At 41.0% G+C, this 17685-nt stretch overlaps 1 protein-coding gene across 5 annotated transcripts in view; it reads right to left on the bottom strand.

Moving 5' to 3' along the window:
* The window catches only part of LOC123499558, a 54729-nt gene that overhangs the window by 21563 nt on the left and 15481 nt on the right, over positions 1-17685 (bottom strand). For 4 of the 5 annotated variants that reach the window (XM_045247672.1, XM_045247671.1, XM_045247675.1 and 1 more), the window contains one exon: positions 11014-11284. In XM_045247672.1, the coding sequence (XP_045103607.1) occupies positions 11014-11234 (221 nt within the window). In that variant the 5' untranslated portion in view covers positions 11235-11284. Of the gene's footprint in view, positions 1-11013; positions 11285-16722; positions 16853-17685 lie in introns of all 5 variants that reach the window. The other variant, XM_045247673.1, reaches the window with a different exon arrangement.

Genomic DNA, 17685 nt, shown 5'->3' with positions numbered 1-17685 from the left:
GGCCCACCCCACTGCCACCAGGCACAGCCGTTGATCGGCCAGCCTCAACAGAAACCTCCTGAAAAATTGGAAAACTGGACGGCACAAACTTACCAGGGTCCATATGATTCACACCACTGCTAGGAAGGGGATGGCCGCCCAGCATGGGAGCCAAGGGGCACACACCAACCCCTACACAAGGCACATGAGTCTGGTTGCCCAGCATGGGAGCCTTGTGGCTGGTACCAACACTCACACTCTGGGAGGGGAGAAGTCCATCAGACATAATAGTACCAAGCTCCACCCTCAAAGTACGTGGAATGGTCTCACTTACGTCTAATCCACGTGATGGGATGATAGGCTAGCTACCAGGCAATGGGAGCCATATGGCAGAATCCAACCTCAACATCCTGGAAAGGAGTCTGGCCACCAGCCATGGGAGCTGTATGGCAGACACCAACCTCCATTTCCTGGGTAGTGGGGCGGCTGCCAGGCATGCTAGACTGATGGGTGCTGCCAACCCCACCCCCATAAACACTGCCAGAGGTACCAGGAGCACCAGGTATTTCCTTACCTGAACTGTGGATAAAACCACGGGAGGGGATAAGAGGCTGGCCGCCAGGCATGGGAGCTGTATGACAGACGCCACCATCAATATCCCGAATGGGAGTCTGACTGCCAGGCATGGGAGCTGTATGGCAATTACCGACCTCTGTATCCCGGGTAGTGGGGCGGCCGCCGGGCATGGTAGACCAATGGCTGTCGCCAACCCCACCCCCCGTAAACAGTGCGAAAAGTACCCAGGGCACCGTGCACTGCCTTACCTGTGCCAGAAACCACGGCATGGCAGCTACCTGTTGTGTTTGTGTCTACAGTGGACGCCGGTACCATCTCAACCTCGTGACAGGCAGCACCAGCTGGCCCCGCTTGCCCTGCCCTCTGCACAGCTCCACTCGTACCTGGCTAGGAATCGTCTACCTGTGAAGCCGGAGACTGGAAACCAGAGAAGGGGGAATCCTGTGAAGAGGAGAGAAAGAGGGAAAGCCGACCCAACGTCTCCTCCATCTTACACATGCGTTTATGCAGCTGTTGAGACAAAGGAGATGACTTCCGCTTACCAGAAGACTAAGCCTTCCTCCTCTCAGTACAATCTTTAATACTATCCAAAAGACATAGAAACTGGTCGTGTGACAAGGCCTTCCAGCAATCACAACGGGAAGCAAGGCTACAAAACACCTCCCTACATGACAAGACACTCCCCATGAGGGTCCACAGTAAGAGACAGGAGGAAACAAGAACACTTCACACACTTACGTGACATAATAACACATTTACAACTCCCGGTAGAAGAAAAACAAACCAAGGAGCAATGAAAGGCAAACCAACTGCTGCTGAAAAGAAAAAAAACAACAACGAGCCGGTGAAAGAGATGAGCTGAAGACTACATGTAAGCCCTGCAACAGCAAAGAGGCGAATGAGGGAATTGGCCTGATGGCTGAAAAGAAAACGAGTAAGGGCACCTCAAGTATTTCTTTTGTTTCTTTCCTCGAGCTGTTAGACATGCTGTAAGTTTGCTGTGGGAATGGAGGTTTAAGCAATAATTAATAATTATGGGTAGTAATATGTGTAATAACAAAGTAAGATGAAACAGAGAGAAGGGTTAACTAGGCTTAAAGTCAAAGACACAGTTAATGAGGAAGCGTGACATATGGCAGAAGTGATGAATGAATGTTTTAGTTCTGTCTTCACTGAGGAAAGAGAGTTCAACCCTGATGGTGAAATTATTAGATGTAACTCATTGAGCACTATCTCCATGACATGATGAAATTTCTAAGATGTTAAAGGAGCTTGATGTAAATAAATCATTGGGACTCAAACTGAATTTCGAAGGAATGTAGAGAACTAACTGAAAAAATTCATAGTTTGGTGGTAACATCAATGATGAAAGGTTTAGAGCCTGAGGCTTGGAAAAGAGCAAATATCACACTGATATTTAAAGGAGGTGGTAAAGAAAATCCTTTAAGCTACAGACCAGTGTCATTGACCAGTGTGGTGGGGAAGTTGTGCACAAGTGGTTAAAGAGAGATGGATGGAGCACTTGGAGAGAAAATATAATAACACAGTCAGTTTGGTTTTAGAAAAGGTAGGTCATGCTCCACAAATTTACTGTCATTTTACTCAAGAGTGATTGACGTCATTCAAGAAAGAGAAGGATGGGTTGACGTGGTATATCTTGACTTGAAAAAAACATGTGATAAGGTACCACATTGAAAATTGTTCTGGAAGATAAAGGAGTATGGAAGCATTGGTGGAAGATTACTTGTTTGGATGAAGGATTATCTTAATGACAGAGAAATGTGAACATTAATACATGACCAGAGTTCATCATGGCTTAAGGTAACTAGTGGTGTCCCACAGGAATCTGTGTTGGGACCACTAATGTTTGTTATCTATGTTAATGAATTGAGTGAAGAAGTTGAAAGTTATATAACTCTGTTTGCTGATGATGCAAAACTAATGAGAAAGGTCGAAAATGTGAATGACTGTAAAGTGCTGCAAAGTGATTTGGATAAGATTAGTAACTGGAATAGAACATAGCAAATGGAGTTTAACTTGAATAAGTGTAAGTTTGGTAAGAGTGAAAAGAGAATACAATACGATTATACTATGAATGGTGTCAAATTGGAGATATCGAAAGAAGAAATGGATTTGAGAGTGAATGTTACAGAAGACTTGACTCCAGGCAAACACATAAATAGTATTGTTAATGGTATGATGAACTTATTAAAGAGGGTGAGAGTAGCCTTTTCGTACCTTGATGAAAGGATGATTAAAAGGATATTGATTTCTGTGATACAACCAAGATTGGAATATGCAGTGGTCATGTGGTCTCCTCATAAAAAGAAAATATTATGAAGTTGGAAAAGGTGCAGAGAGCAATTACAAAGATGGTTCCAAATTCAAGTACTTTAACCTATGGAGAAAGATTGAGGAAATTGGACATTACTACATTGGAAGACAGAAGGAAACGAGGAGATTTGATACACGTTTGTAGAATGGTTAATGGTATGGAGGATGTGGATAAGGAAGACTTTTTATTATTGGACACATGCAGTACAAGAGGATGTGGTTTAAAATTGAAAAAGGGATTTTGTAGAAGAAATGTCAAGAAGTATAGTTTCCCTCATAGAGTTAAGAACAATTGGAATGAACTTCAGAAGGTTGTAATGGCTAGGAATGTGCATACTTTTAAAAAGAAATTTGATAAAAGATACAGAGATGGGTCACCATAAGTTTACTCCTCTCCCGTAAACCACAACTAGGTAAATACATACACACACACACTTACTCAACTTTACAATTAAATTTAACAACAATGGGCCACAAGTGTTATTCTTAGATATTTATCTAATAAAATTTCAGTTGCAATTGTGTTTCCTATGGATAACTATTGATATAATTAAGGAATTTCAATTAAATCTAAGTTTGTCAACTATATATATATATATATATATATATATATATATATATATATATATATATATATATATATATATATATATATTACGGTCACGGCTGCGGTTAACTGCTACAGCTCACTAGAGTGTTATCCTGGCAGGGTCGCCAACTTTGTTACGGTCAGTACAGTGGGGAATATAACACTCCACAGAGTCCCCACTACTATAAATCACAGCAGCCGTAACCCTCAGGTTCTTTCAAGGTCGCCAACAGTGTATAACTTCCCCCACTGTAAGGGAATCTCCTTAGCAACTCCTTCTCCTCCTGTACCCAACCAAGTAGAATTTATAAATGGTAGATGTTATGTGTAACAGGGCGAGGCCTTAATACCCCCTAGAGAAACCGCCCACAAGGACAATTCCACCCATTTCTCTATGAGGTATTAATGCCTCTCCACACGTCTTGCCCACAGACTGTGATAAACCACAGACTGGGACAACACGCGCAGTATATTACTATACTATCCTACTACAAATGCTTCCTAACACCTGTCAAACTAACACCCCTAGCCTACGACTACTACAACATATGATGTGTACGCCACATCCGGTGGTGTACACACAAGCCCAGACACCACCTACGGGTGACAACAGCCATACAAGGCGTCCAGATACTTGTCACAGACAAGTCTGACGGACGAGAACCACGTACAAACTGGCTGACAGCACGAAGCTTCTCAGCTTTCACTAGCGTGCATGGCTACCACCACTACAACACAGTATACTACTGAAACTATACAGAAGATGGTGGGGGCACACAGCCACCCACCCAAACCCCACTGGTGACCACGGCCACCAACAAAACAAACAGGACGAGACAGAACGTGTCTCTCCTCCGCGCCGCCACACCACAAGTGGACGAACGCCAAAACAGAAGCGCAGCCAACTTGCCACGCTTCTCTCAGAACAACAAGCCCGTTGCTCTACAGCCACGGTTTACCCAGTAGCAAGCCAGCTACTCAAAGGAGGGCACAACTCCCAGACCGATGACTACTGAGTACCTATTAACACACAGTCCAGCCACACGTTGTCTCTACCCTGTGCCCAGAGCGTACGTGTTAACTCCGCTGAAGACTGGCCGGTACTACAAACAGTATACTACTGATACTACACAAACGATGATGGGGGCACACAGCCGCCCACCAAACCACACTGGTGACCACAGCCACCACAACGGCAACAACGGGACGAGAAACTAACGCATCCCTCCACGTCGCCACACCCGAGTGGACGAACGCATACGTGCGTAACGACACCACTTGCTCTCGTGCCCACAATCTTGAATCTTCAGAATTTTCTACCATCTGGCTAAGACTTCAATGTCACTCTCTAACTAAATTCATCTGTGCTGTATACCTCTCACCTAATTCCTCTGACTATGTAAAATTCTTTGACTATTTGACTTCCAAGGTGGAGCACATCTTATCTCACTTTCCTTTGCTGAGATCTCCATTTTAGGGATTTCAATGTTCACCACCAGCTTTGGCTTTCATCTTCTTTCACTGACCAACCTGGTGAACAAACCTTCAACTTTGCTATCCTTCATGACCTAGAGCAGCTAGTGCAGTTCCCTACCCGTATTCCTGACCGCCTTGGAGACACGCCCAACATTCTTGATCTTTTCCTAACCTCCAACCCTTCTGCTTACTCTGTTAAACTTTCCTCTCCGTTGGGCTCCTCCGACCACAATCTAATTTCCGTTACCTGTTCTATCACTCCAGTGCAGCCTCAGGACCCGCCTAAGCGGAGGTGCTTCTGGCATTTTAACTCTGCTAAGTGGGAGGAACTAAGGCAGTACTATTCTGATTTCCTTGGGATGATTATTGTTTTCATGTCAGAGATCCTTCTCTTTGTGCCGAGCGCATAACAGAGGTGATTATCTCTGGCATGGAGCTATACATTCCTCATACTTTCTCTAACCCTAAAGCTAAAAAGCCTTGGTTTAACTCTGCTTGTTCTCGTGCTGTCAATGATAGAGAGGCGGCTCACAAACGGTTCCGTAGCCATCCAACTGCTGAAACTCATGCCCTATATATTTCTGCCCGTAATCATGCCAAATCTATTCTCCAACTTACTAAAAACTCTTTCATCAATAGAAAATGTCAAAGTCTTTCCAATTCTAACTCCTCTCGAGATTTCTGGCATCTAGCCAATAATATCTCTAACAACTTTACTTCTTCGTCTTTCCCTCCTTTACTTCATCCAGATGGCTCTACAGCTGTCTCTTCTTTTCTAAAGCTGAACTCTTCGCTCAAACCTTTGCTACCAACTCAACTTTGGATGATTCTGGGCATATTCCTCCTACTCCTCCACCCTCTGACTACTTCATCCCTAAAATTAAAATTCTTTATAAAGACGTTTTCCTGGCCCTCTCTGGCCTTGATTCTCGGAAGGCTTACGGTCCGGATGGAGTCCCTCCTGTTGTTCTCAAAACTGTGCTTCCGAACTCGCTCACTGCCTGGTCAAACTCTTTCATCTGTGTCTCTACTTCTATTTATCCTTCTTGCTGGAAGTTTGCTCACATTCAACCTGTCCCTAAAAAGGTGACCACTCCAATCCTTCTAACTACCGCCCTATAGCTTTGATTTCCTGCCTTTCTAAAGCCTTTGAGTCTATCCTTAATAGGAAGATAATGAGGCATCTATCAGCTCACAACCTTCTCTCTGATTGCCAGTATGGTTTCCGTAAAGGCAGATCTACTGGTGATCTTCTTACTTTCCTAACTGAATCTTGGTCATCCTCTTTAGGGACTTCGGTGAAACCTTTGCTGTCGGCCTTGACATATCGAAAGCCTTCGATAGAGTCTGGCACAAATCTTTAATTTCTAAACTACCCTCCTACGGATTCTATCCTTCTCTCTGTACCTTCATCTCCAGTTTCCTTTCCGATCGTTCTATTGCTGCTGTAGTAGACGGTCACTGTTCTTCCCTAAAACTATCAACAGTGGTGTTCCACAGGGTTCTGTCCTATCACCCACTCTCTTTCTATTATTCATCAATGATCTCCTAAATCTGACTCAATGCCCTATCCACTCCTATGCTGATGATACCACCTTGCATTATTCAACAGCGTTCAACAGACGCCCAACCCAACAACAATTAAATGACTCAAGGCGAGATGCTATAGGACGCCTAACTTCTGATCTTTCACTTGTTTCTGATTGGGGCAGAGAAAACCTGGTTTTGTTCAATGCCTCAAAACTCAATTTCTACAACTATCTACTCGACATAACCTTCCAGACAACTATCCTCTCTTCTTCAATAACACTCAACTTCCCTCTCCTCTACATTAAACACACTCGGTCTATCCTTCACTAAAAATCTAAACTGGAAATTTCACATCTCTACTCTTGCTAAATCAGCTTCCAAGAAGTTAGGTGTCCTGTGGCGTCTTCGTCCATTTTTCTCCCTCCCAGCTGCTTGCTCTGTACAGGGCCTTATCCGCCCGTGTATGGAGTATGGCTCTCATGTCTGGGGATCCACACACAGCTTTACTAAACAAGGTGGAATCTAAAGCTTTTCGTCTTATCAACTCTTCTCCTCTAACTGACTGTCTTGATTCTTTAAGTCACCGCCGCAATGTTGCATCTTTATCTGTCTTCTACCGCTGTTTTCATGCTGTCTGCTCTTCTGAACTTGCTAACTGCATGCCTTCCCCTCCTGCGGCCTCGCTGCACAAGACTCTCTACTTCTTCTCATCCCTATTCTGTCCATCTTCCTAATGCAAGAGTTAACCAGTATCTTCACTCCTTCATTCCCTACACTGGTAAACTCTGGAACTCTCTACCTGTGTCTGTATTTCCACCTGCCTATGACTTAAACTCTTTCAAAAGAGGAGTGTCAAGACACCTCTTACGTTAACTGGACCCTCCTTTTAGATTTTTTGTTTTTCTTTCTCCTACTTTCCTCTTAACAGGGCCTGGCAACCAGCGGGATTTTTTTTTTTCCAACACTTTGTTTTCCCTTGGCCAGTGCCCTTGTAATGTAAAAAAAAAAAAAAAAAAATGCAGCCCCAACCGGCCACACTTTCCTTAGGACAAGCCCGTTGTCCTACACAGCCACGGTCTACCGAGTAACAAGCCAGCTACTCAAGGGAGGGCACAAACTCCCAGACCAATGACTACTTGAGTACCTCGAAAAGCCCAGCCAACACGCGTCTCTCTCACTGTGCCAGACCGACGAGAGTGGTGTCTATCTCCGCTGAAGGCTAACTTGGTAGTGAGTCGCTCGCCAGACAACGAGAAGCAGGGAGAGGGAGGCGGGTTGTCTGCTCAACAGAACAGCCCGAGGGGCCCGCGCTGAGGTGGCCATAGGCTACGCATATAATATAATTAAATAAACGGGAAATAATGCGGTGCCCCTCACAATAAATAAATATATATATATATATATATATATATATATATATATATATATATATATATATATATATATATATCATATAGAATGTATGCAGAGATTAATATGAGAAACTGGAAACAACAGGAGAGTAAATTGCATACAAAGTAGCAAAGGTAAGAAATAAAATGAGAAAAGATATTGGTGAAACATCAATAATAAAACATGAAAATGGAAGTATTTGTACAAAGGAAGAAGATATTAAAAGAAGATGGCAAGAATATTTCTCAAGCTTCTTAAATATGGAAAATGAACATCAAGAACTGATTGAAGAGTTAGTAGTGGAAGAGCCAATACCAGGCATTAGTATGAGGGAAGTAGAGGTATCAATCAGAAAGGGGAAGACAAACAAAGCAGAAAGAAAGTCTGAAGTAACAATAGAATTGATAAAGGCATTGGAAGACCTTGATCATGAGTGGATTCATGAACTGTTAGAAATTATCTGAGTACAGAGGAAATGCCAGAAGGCTGGAAGGAAGTAAATTAGTTCAATTATATAAGGAGAAGGGAGATATACTAAGTTGTATAAAATAACAGGTATAAAGTTGTTGGAGCACATATTTAAAATATTAGAGAATGATAGGAGATTGGGAAAGATGGTTGAAGTTCACAAACATCAATTTGGATTTATGAATGGGAAGAGCACTACAGATGTAACATTTATTATGAGACATACAAGAAAAATATCTTGAAAGAAACTGGAAATTTTATTGGTGTTTTGTGGATTTGGAAGAAAGCATAAGACAGAGAGTACCAAGAGAAGTGTTGTATTAGAATTTGAGGAAGAGGGGTGTGCCAGAAAAGATGGTAAGACTAGTAAGGATGATATACAGTAAAACCTCGCTTGACAAACGTCTCTAGGGACGAACAATTCGGGAGACGACTAAAAAAATTTGTCAATATATCAACCCAGGGGACGAACGACATTTCGGGAGACGAACGTGGTTAAACAGCTCACCGGCAGGCAAGCCGTTTGTGTGATAGCTAACCCGGCTATCACACAACAACAAAACAAAACACAAGCACAAAAGAAAATAGAAACAGGAACATACGAAAAATTTTACATAACATAATCTCTGTGCCACCACGATTTTCTCCTGTTTTTCCTGGGCATGGTGATGTTACCGGCACACTCTACTGTAGCTTCCTCGGCGTTATCCTCACTGCTCTGGTGGCTCTCAGCGTTGCTGTCATCATCATCTTGGCCATGTCCAGGTACTGCAGATTGTGGCACATCCATCGCAGCTGTTTCCTCGCTCACCTGGCAAGGAACACCGCCCTACTGCCCGCTCCTCTCACACTGAGCATCACCTCCGAGGATCAAAGGAACTTCCTGGCCACATACCTTTAACTTCCCTTCTTGGAAGTCGAAACTTGCTCCCACACACGTGAGGAAGTCAATCCCCAGCAAGCAAGGGTCTTCCAAAGGCAGAGACAAAGACTGGCAATCTTTCCATGTTTCCCACGCCGATGTTCACTGTAATGGGGCCCCACATAGCGGTACTGACTTGTGACGCTACACAGCTGTTGTGTAGCTTTGGCACGCTGCGCACATCCAAAGTCTTCTCTCATGACTGTCTTCTCGGATCTTGTCTGTCTTCCTCCCCATCCTCCTCTCCTCCATTCCATCATGCCATCAATGTCCAGTCTCTCAAATAACCTTTTCTTTTTTATTCATTTTATTATCATTTTGATAGCATTTAGGTAAGTAGAACAATTTAGGCTTTTTATAATTATTTTGTTCATGTCATGCATACATTAAAGGTCTATTTTGAATGGGTTTTATGGACAAAAGTATGATTTTTTTTTGGTCTGGAACGGATTAATGGTATTTCAATACATTCTTATGGGAAAAATTGATTCAGGGGACGAACAAATCGGGTGACGAACAGGATTTAGGAACGAGTTATGGTCGTGAGCTGAGGTTTTACTGTATGAGGGAGCGAGGACAACAATACAAAAATAAAAGCCGAGTAATTTCAAATTGAAGTATGATTACATCAGGGACTAGTGTTGAGTTAATTTCTGTTTCTTATTGTGTTGGACATAATAATGAATGATCTAAGGGGTGATGATGAATTGTGGGAGTTGCTTTTTCTCGACAATCTAGTCATTATTGCAGATACAAAGGAGGAATTACAGCAAAGGTATTTGCCATGGAAGGACAGCCTGGAGAGAAAAAGGAATGAAGTGAATACAGAGAAGACAGAGGTAATGGTAAGCAGCAGAGGACCCAAGGAAGTCAACATCATACTGGAAGATGCTAGAACACTTAGGTAAATAGTCAGAAGAGTTTAAATAATCTCAAATCACAAATAGCAGAGCAAGCAGGTAAGGAGAAGCAATTAGATAAAGGATGAAAGATGCATGGTATAAATGGAGAGAAATTAGTGAAGTCATCCTAAATAAAAAAATACCATTAAAATTGAGAATGAAGGTATCAAAAAGTGTAATAAGACCTGTACTTTTGAATAATGCAGACATGGTCACTGAGGAAGAAGGAAGAGGATATTCTGCAGAGAAAGGAAATGAGGATGGCAAGATGGATAGCTGGTATCTCACTGCTGAAAAAGAGAGAAAGAGAAAATATAAAAGAATGTGTAGTGTGTGTGACAAAAGAGAAGGCAAGAGAGGCAAGGTTGAGATATTTTGAACATGTGAAAAAGAGAGATGAGGAGAAACCAGTGAAGAAAGCAATGCTGATACCAGTTACAGGGAGAAGGAGTGTGAGTAGACATATATATAAGATGGAAAGATGTGCTGAAGCGTGATATGAATAAACCTGGACTACAAGAAGAGGACACAATGAATAGAAACAGGTGGAAAAAGTTAACAGTGGCTGACCCTACTATAAAGTGGGAATAAGGTTCTATGAAGAAGAATAACAAAAAATATCATAATGTAAACAATAGTAGTATCAATCAAACTTAAACAGTTCTATTACAATAGTGAGAGAGAGAGAGAGAGAGAGAGAGAGAGAGAGAGAGAGAGAGAGAGAGAGAGAGAGAGAGAGAGAGAGAGAGAGAGAGAGAGAGAGAGAGAGAGAGAGAGAGAGAGAGAGAGAGAGAGAGAGAGAGAGAGAGAGAGAGAGAGAGAGAGAGAGATGGTCAGAATCTCACTTCAATTTAGCATTTTCTAGCCACATGTAGAGGCGTCGCTGGACAGTATTTTCTCCTCCTGGTGGACCTTCATCACCTTCAAAGAAGGAATCATCACTGTGGGAGATGCAAGACTCACAAGAACACTCAGACGATGATGATGAATGGTTGCGATGACGACAACTTAGACATAAGGTTCTTAGTTGATCAAAACTGTCTGCATCTTCTGAGTCTGTTGTCATGTTGCTTGCCTCGCTCCTGCCAGCAGGCAGTGAGTAATCACTTTTGTTGCCTAAAGAAAGAGAAAATGGGAATTCACAAACTTGCCAATAATGTGTTAAAGATACAAATATTAGATAACATTGAAGTAACATAATTATTTTTATGGCATTTTACAGCTTTTATTGTGTCAATCACAATTTCAAAACTGCACCATATTTTGCAAGTCCTGGAATTAATACACAGAAAAGATCACAACTTCCATAATTCCCTAAACAACTTAATCTTAACTCGTAATAAAAGATTACACCTTCATTTACACCGTCCTCATACTCAGCCCTAACTGCTCCCTGTATTTTGCCCTCATCATTGCTGCTAATTGTTTCATGTTTCTTATCCGTATCTTCAATTCTGTAAATTGCTATGATATGATGAATGATCTACATAAGCCTACAGTAAATTTGCAGTTCCAACCAATACTACTCCCATCCTCTTCATCTCTTTCACTATAGCCAACCAGCACAGTCCTCATCATGGCATTATGCCGGATGAGCGCTCTGGCATAATGCCACGACGAAAAACAATGGCTTATCATACGGGGGGGAGGGGGGTGGCTCTTTTTCATGGCATTATGCATGGTACCAGCCATTAGCATGACATCAATGCCTCCCAACACACACCACAGTATCACCTCAGTGCCCATGTGGCTATAGTGGTGAGAGGAAGTATTGCACCATTGTTCTCTCATTTGTGCCATCTTTTGTCTGTGTTTCCCTTGGTTTTAGGTCTATGCTTTGGTGACTATGGGTAAAAGGAAGTCATTAATGCCTGTAACTATAGCTTAGATCATACGGCTCCACAAAGCTAGGCTCCAGACAAGAGAAATAGTGACGAATGTTGGTGAGAGAGAGGGATCTGTGAGAAACTGGATGAGGCGTTTCAAGGACGATGGTGGTGTCAAGTTACTGGATGCTAAACCTCGGTTTAGCCCCTCAAAGAAGACATCTGTACGTACTTAACTGTGTTCAAAAGGAAGCTAGAGAGTACACCTACCATAACTGTCTGAGAATTGAAAGAAAAAAAAAAACTCATTTCTGCTTTCTGATGTGGGCCAGGCCAAGAATTAGTAGACCGTAACTCAACACCACTGTCGTCCTTGAAATGCTTCACCCAGTTTCTCACAGATCCCTCACTCGCACCAACATTTGCCACTATTTCCCTTGTCTGGAGCCCACCTTTGTGAAGCCCTATGATTTGAGCTACAGTTACAGGCAATAACGACTTCCTTTTATCCATAGTCTTCCTCTCATCATGACAGCCATGCAGGCACTGAGGTGGTACTGTGGTGTGTGTTTGGAGGCAGTGATGTCATGCTAACAGCTGGTACTTGGCATAATGCTTTGACAGAAAAAGACCTCCCTGTATTAAAGGCCATTGTTTTGTCACAGCATTTTGCCGGAGCACTCAGCCAGCATAATGCCATGACAAGCACAGTATAGAGCCCTAATGTGAATGCATGGTTTTTAAATGAGGAGAGCCAAATTAAGTACATATTTCTGACATTATTGAAGAGTTTACAGATGAGAAACTCCATATTTTGAAGACATTAAATTTTTAAGCTTTTCTAACCAAAATTAATCTAACTGGTGTCACAGGCCCCAACACCCCACTAGCTTACCTTTTACTCTTTTCTTACCTCGTACTGGGGTTTTTATATTAATGCCTACTTATCCAGGTTCAACAGGGCCTCAGAAAACAACAATGTCACCAGTTAGTCTAAATTTATTTACAAAATATACAATGAACAGCATCTGAATTGTCAGAAGGCTAATGAAATGAATATGTATAAGGATTAATTTAAGAAAGTACATATGAACATAAAAAAAAAAAAAAACAGGATCACAAGTATCACTTAACCATATATATATATATATATATATATATATATATATATATATATATATATATATATATATATATATATATATATATATTGTTACGTATGCCACATGGCTGCGGTTAACTGCTACAGCTCACTAGAGTGTTATTCTGGCAAAATCGCCAACTTTGTTACGGTCAGTACAGTGGGGATTATAAAACACTCCACAGAGTCCCCACTACTATAACTCACAGCCGCCGTAACCCTCAGGTTCTTTCAAGGTCGCCAACAGTGTATAATTTCCCCCACTGTAAGGGAATCTCCTTAGCAACTCCTTCTCCTCCTGTACCCAACCAAGTAGAATTTATAAATGGTAGATGTTATGTGTAACAGGGCGAGGCCTTAATACCCCCTAGAGAAACCGCCCACAAGGACAATTCCACCCACTTCTCTATGAAGTATTAATGCCTCTCCACCTGCCTTGTCCACAGACTGTGATAACTCACAGACCGGAACAACGCGCGCGATACATTATATTACTATACTATCCTACTACAACAAGTGCTTACTAACACCTGTCAGACTGACATCCCTGGTCTACTACTACTGCAATATATGATGTGTACAGCACATCCGGTAGTGTACACACAAGCCCAGACACCACCTACGGGTGACAACCACTATACACTGAGTCCAAATACTCGTCGCAGACAAGTCTGGCGGATGACAACTACGCACCACTGGCCAACATGAATCCTCTCAGCATTCAATAGTGTGCGTGGCTACTACCACTACAATACAGTATAGTGTATACTACTGAAACTATACAAAAGATGGTGGGGGCATACAGCCACCCACCAAACCACACTGGTGACTACAACCACCAACAGCAAAAACAGGACGAAACAATAACACGTCCCTCCGCGTCGCTCCACCCGAGTGGACGAACACACGAGAAATGCAGCCAAACTTACTACACCTCTCCCAGAGCAACAAGCCCGTTGCTCTAACAGTCACGGTCTGCCCAGTAGCAAGCCAGCTACTCAACAGGAGGGCACAACTCCCAGACTGATGACTAGCAAGTACTGGTAACGCACAGTCCAGCCACACGTGTCTCTTACTGTGCCGAGAACGTACGTGTTAACTCCGCGGAAGACTGGCCGGTACTATAAACAGTATACTATTGATACTACACAATAGATGATGGGGGCACACAGCCACCCACCAAACACACTGGTGACCAAGGCCACCACAACGACAAACAGGACGAGACAATGCTGCGTCTCTCCCACGCGTTGCCGCCACAATACAGGACGGACGCAAAACAGAGGTGCAGCCAAACCAACTCCACTTCTCCTAGAGCAACAAGCCCGTTGCTCTAACAGTCACGGTCTACCCAGTAGCAAACCAGCTACTCAAAAAGGAGGGCACAACTCCCAGAACGAGACTGGTGAGCACCCAGAACAGCCCAGCAACACGTGTCTCCACCCTGTGCCAGAAACCAAGAGCGCACGTGTCTACCTCCGCTGAAGACTGGCTGGTTACTGATGTGAAGCTCGCAGGCACACAAAATGGTGGAGAGAGGGAGGCGGGTTGTCTGCTCAGCAGAACAGCCCGAGGGGCCCTCGCTGGGTAGCCATAGGCTACACATATAATGAAATAATAAATTAAAGGGGATTAAGATGGTGCCCATCACAATATATATATATATATATATATATATATATATATATATATATATATATATATATATATATATATATATATATATATATATATATATATATATATATATATATATATATATATATATATATATATATATATATATATATATATATATATATATATATATATATATATATATATATATATATATATATATATATATATATATATATATATATATATATATATATATATATATATATATATATATATATATATATATATATATATATATATATATATATATATATATATATATATATATATATATATATATATATATATATATATATATATATATATATATATATATATATATATATATATATATATATATATATATATATATATATATATATATATATATATATATATATATATATATATATATATATATATATATATATATATATATATATATATATATATATATATATATATATATATATATATATATATATATATATATATATATATATATATATATATATATATATATATATATATATATATATATATATATATATATATATATATATATTTTTTTTTTTTTTTTTTTTTTTTTCCAGAGAAGAGGGCCAGCCAAGGGCAAAAAAAGAAAGTTAGAAAAAGCCCACTTGAGCGCTGGCTCTCCAAAGAGTACAAAAAGTGCCAAAACCGTCAGCCAGAATTAGGGGAGCAAATGCCTCGATACCTCCCTCTTAAAAGAAGACAAGTTGTAGGAATTCGGAAATACAGATGCAGGGAGGGAGTTCCAGAGTTTACCAGTGAAAGGGATGAATGATTGAGCGTACTGGTTAACTCTTGCATTAGAGAGTTGTACAAAATAGGGATGAGAGGAAGAAGAAAGCCTTGTGCAGCGTGGCCACAGGAGGAGGGGAGGCATGCAGTTAGCAAGATCAATAGAACAGTTACCATGAAAATAGCGATAAAATATAGAAAGGGATGCAACATTTCGGCGGTGAGAAAGAGACTGAAGACAGTTAGTCAGAGGAGGGGAGTTGATGAGACGCAGAGCTTTTGATTCCACCCTATCAAGCAAAGCTGTGTGACTGGAACCCCCCCAAACATGCGAAGAGTACTCCATACAGGAACGGATAAGGCCCTTATACAGAGTAAGCAGTTGGAGGGGCAAGAAAAACTGTTGGAGACGCCTCAGAACACCAAATTTCATAGAAGCTGTTTTAGCAAGAGATGAGATGTGAAGTTTCCAGTTAAGATTATGAGCAAAGGACAGACCGAGGATATTCATTGTGGAAGAGGGAGACAGTTGAGTGTCATTGAAGAAGAGGGGATAGTTGTCTGGAAGGTTGTGTCGAGTTGATAGATGGAGGAATTGAGTTTTTGAGGCATTGAAAACTATTAGATTTTCTCTGCCCCAATCGGAAATTTTTAGAAAGATCGGAAGTCAGGCGTTCCGTGGCGTCCCCGCGTGATCTGTTGATTTCCTGAAGGGTTGGACGTCTCTGAAAGAACATGGAAAGATGTAGGGTGGTATCATCAGCGTAGGAGTGGATAGGGCAAGAAGTTTGGTTAAGAAGATCATTAATGAATAATAGAAAGAGAGTGGGTGTTTATATATATATATATATATATATATATATATATATATATATATATATATATATATATATATATATAAACAGAAATGGTACCCAAAATAATATTATCATTAGGGCAAAAATTCCTTATTGAGGAAGGAATATGGCTTACCAACCAGTTAAACCAGAAACAAACAAATATCAAACACATAAAAATATTATTCCAAAAGATTAAGCACACAGTACCCTTCTCCCCCCCAGGCTTACAGAACATTACTCTGGCCCCTCGCTTCTTGCACACTCCCCAATATCACATGTAAACCTTGTATACCTACAATAACTTTAAAATAAACCTTAACTTACCTCCATATTGTCTCACCCTCCACCACTCCTGCCACCTTCTCGTCCTACCCTCTTGCCCAGAATGACCGCGCTGCACCCAGCATTGAGTTGTTATTGTTCCACGGCTTACCCCCCTTGACCCCACACTGACCTGAACAAACACATGGCCCACTCGGTTCATTCTCCACAACAAAGAAACTATTAGATACACAACAAAACAAACAATACTTTGTGTATCGTACCAGGAAAACAAAGCCAAGTACACCCGTATCATTCTCACATAATAACAGGTCCCAAAACCTTAACATATTTCAGCAAAAGGGGAATACACTTAAATAATCTTATATTTACACCAATCCAAGTGGAAAAAATAATAAAAATAATAAAGAATAGAAAATAAAGAAAATCTTCCTTGCAACTTTGCAAAACAAGCTGATATAGCCTATTTTGTCTCTCACAGGCAACTTGTAGGACATTCAGGGTTTATCATACGCTGGGGTTCAAATATTTACAAATTACAAACTAACCATTCCTTAATCACTAAAACTTAAAATTAATCATAAAATACATATACAGGCAACCCCCGCTTAACAAAGGGGCTACGTTCCTAAAAAACACTTCGTTAAGCGAAACTTCATTAAGCTAACCGATTATAACAAGTTTAACCCCTGATTTGAACTTCCATTGAGAGTAAGCAAAGCGAGAGTGCATCATAGTACAGTAAAAGGTTTAATGAAAGTAAAAAATTATGAAGTTAAACATTTAGGTAGTTCAATTTAAGTCATTATAATGTACACTAATGTATGTATGTACGTAACTTTATAATGTTGATGACCTTAACTTTATGGAGGGAGGGAGAGTGAAACGGGAAATACACTAACCGGCAACCTGTGGAATGTAAACAAAGTGTGCATCATGGTACCGCATACAAAACTTATGTACCACATTTCCATTTTATCCATTGTAGAGTCACGAGTTCAGGTG

The sequence above is a fragment of the Portunus trituberculatus genome, chromosome 50, assembly GCF_017591435.1.
Source record: "Portunus trituberculatus isolate SZX2019 chromosome 50, ASM1759143v1, whole genome shotgun sequence".
NCBI classification, from domain to species: domain Eukaryota; kingdom Metazoa; phylum Arthropoda; class Malacostraca; order Decapoda; family Portunidae; genus Portunus; species Portunus trituberculatus.
This window is presented reverse-complemented; position numbering and strand designations above follow the sequence as displayed.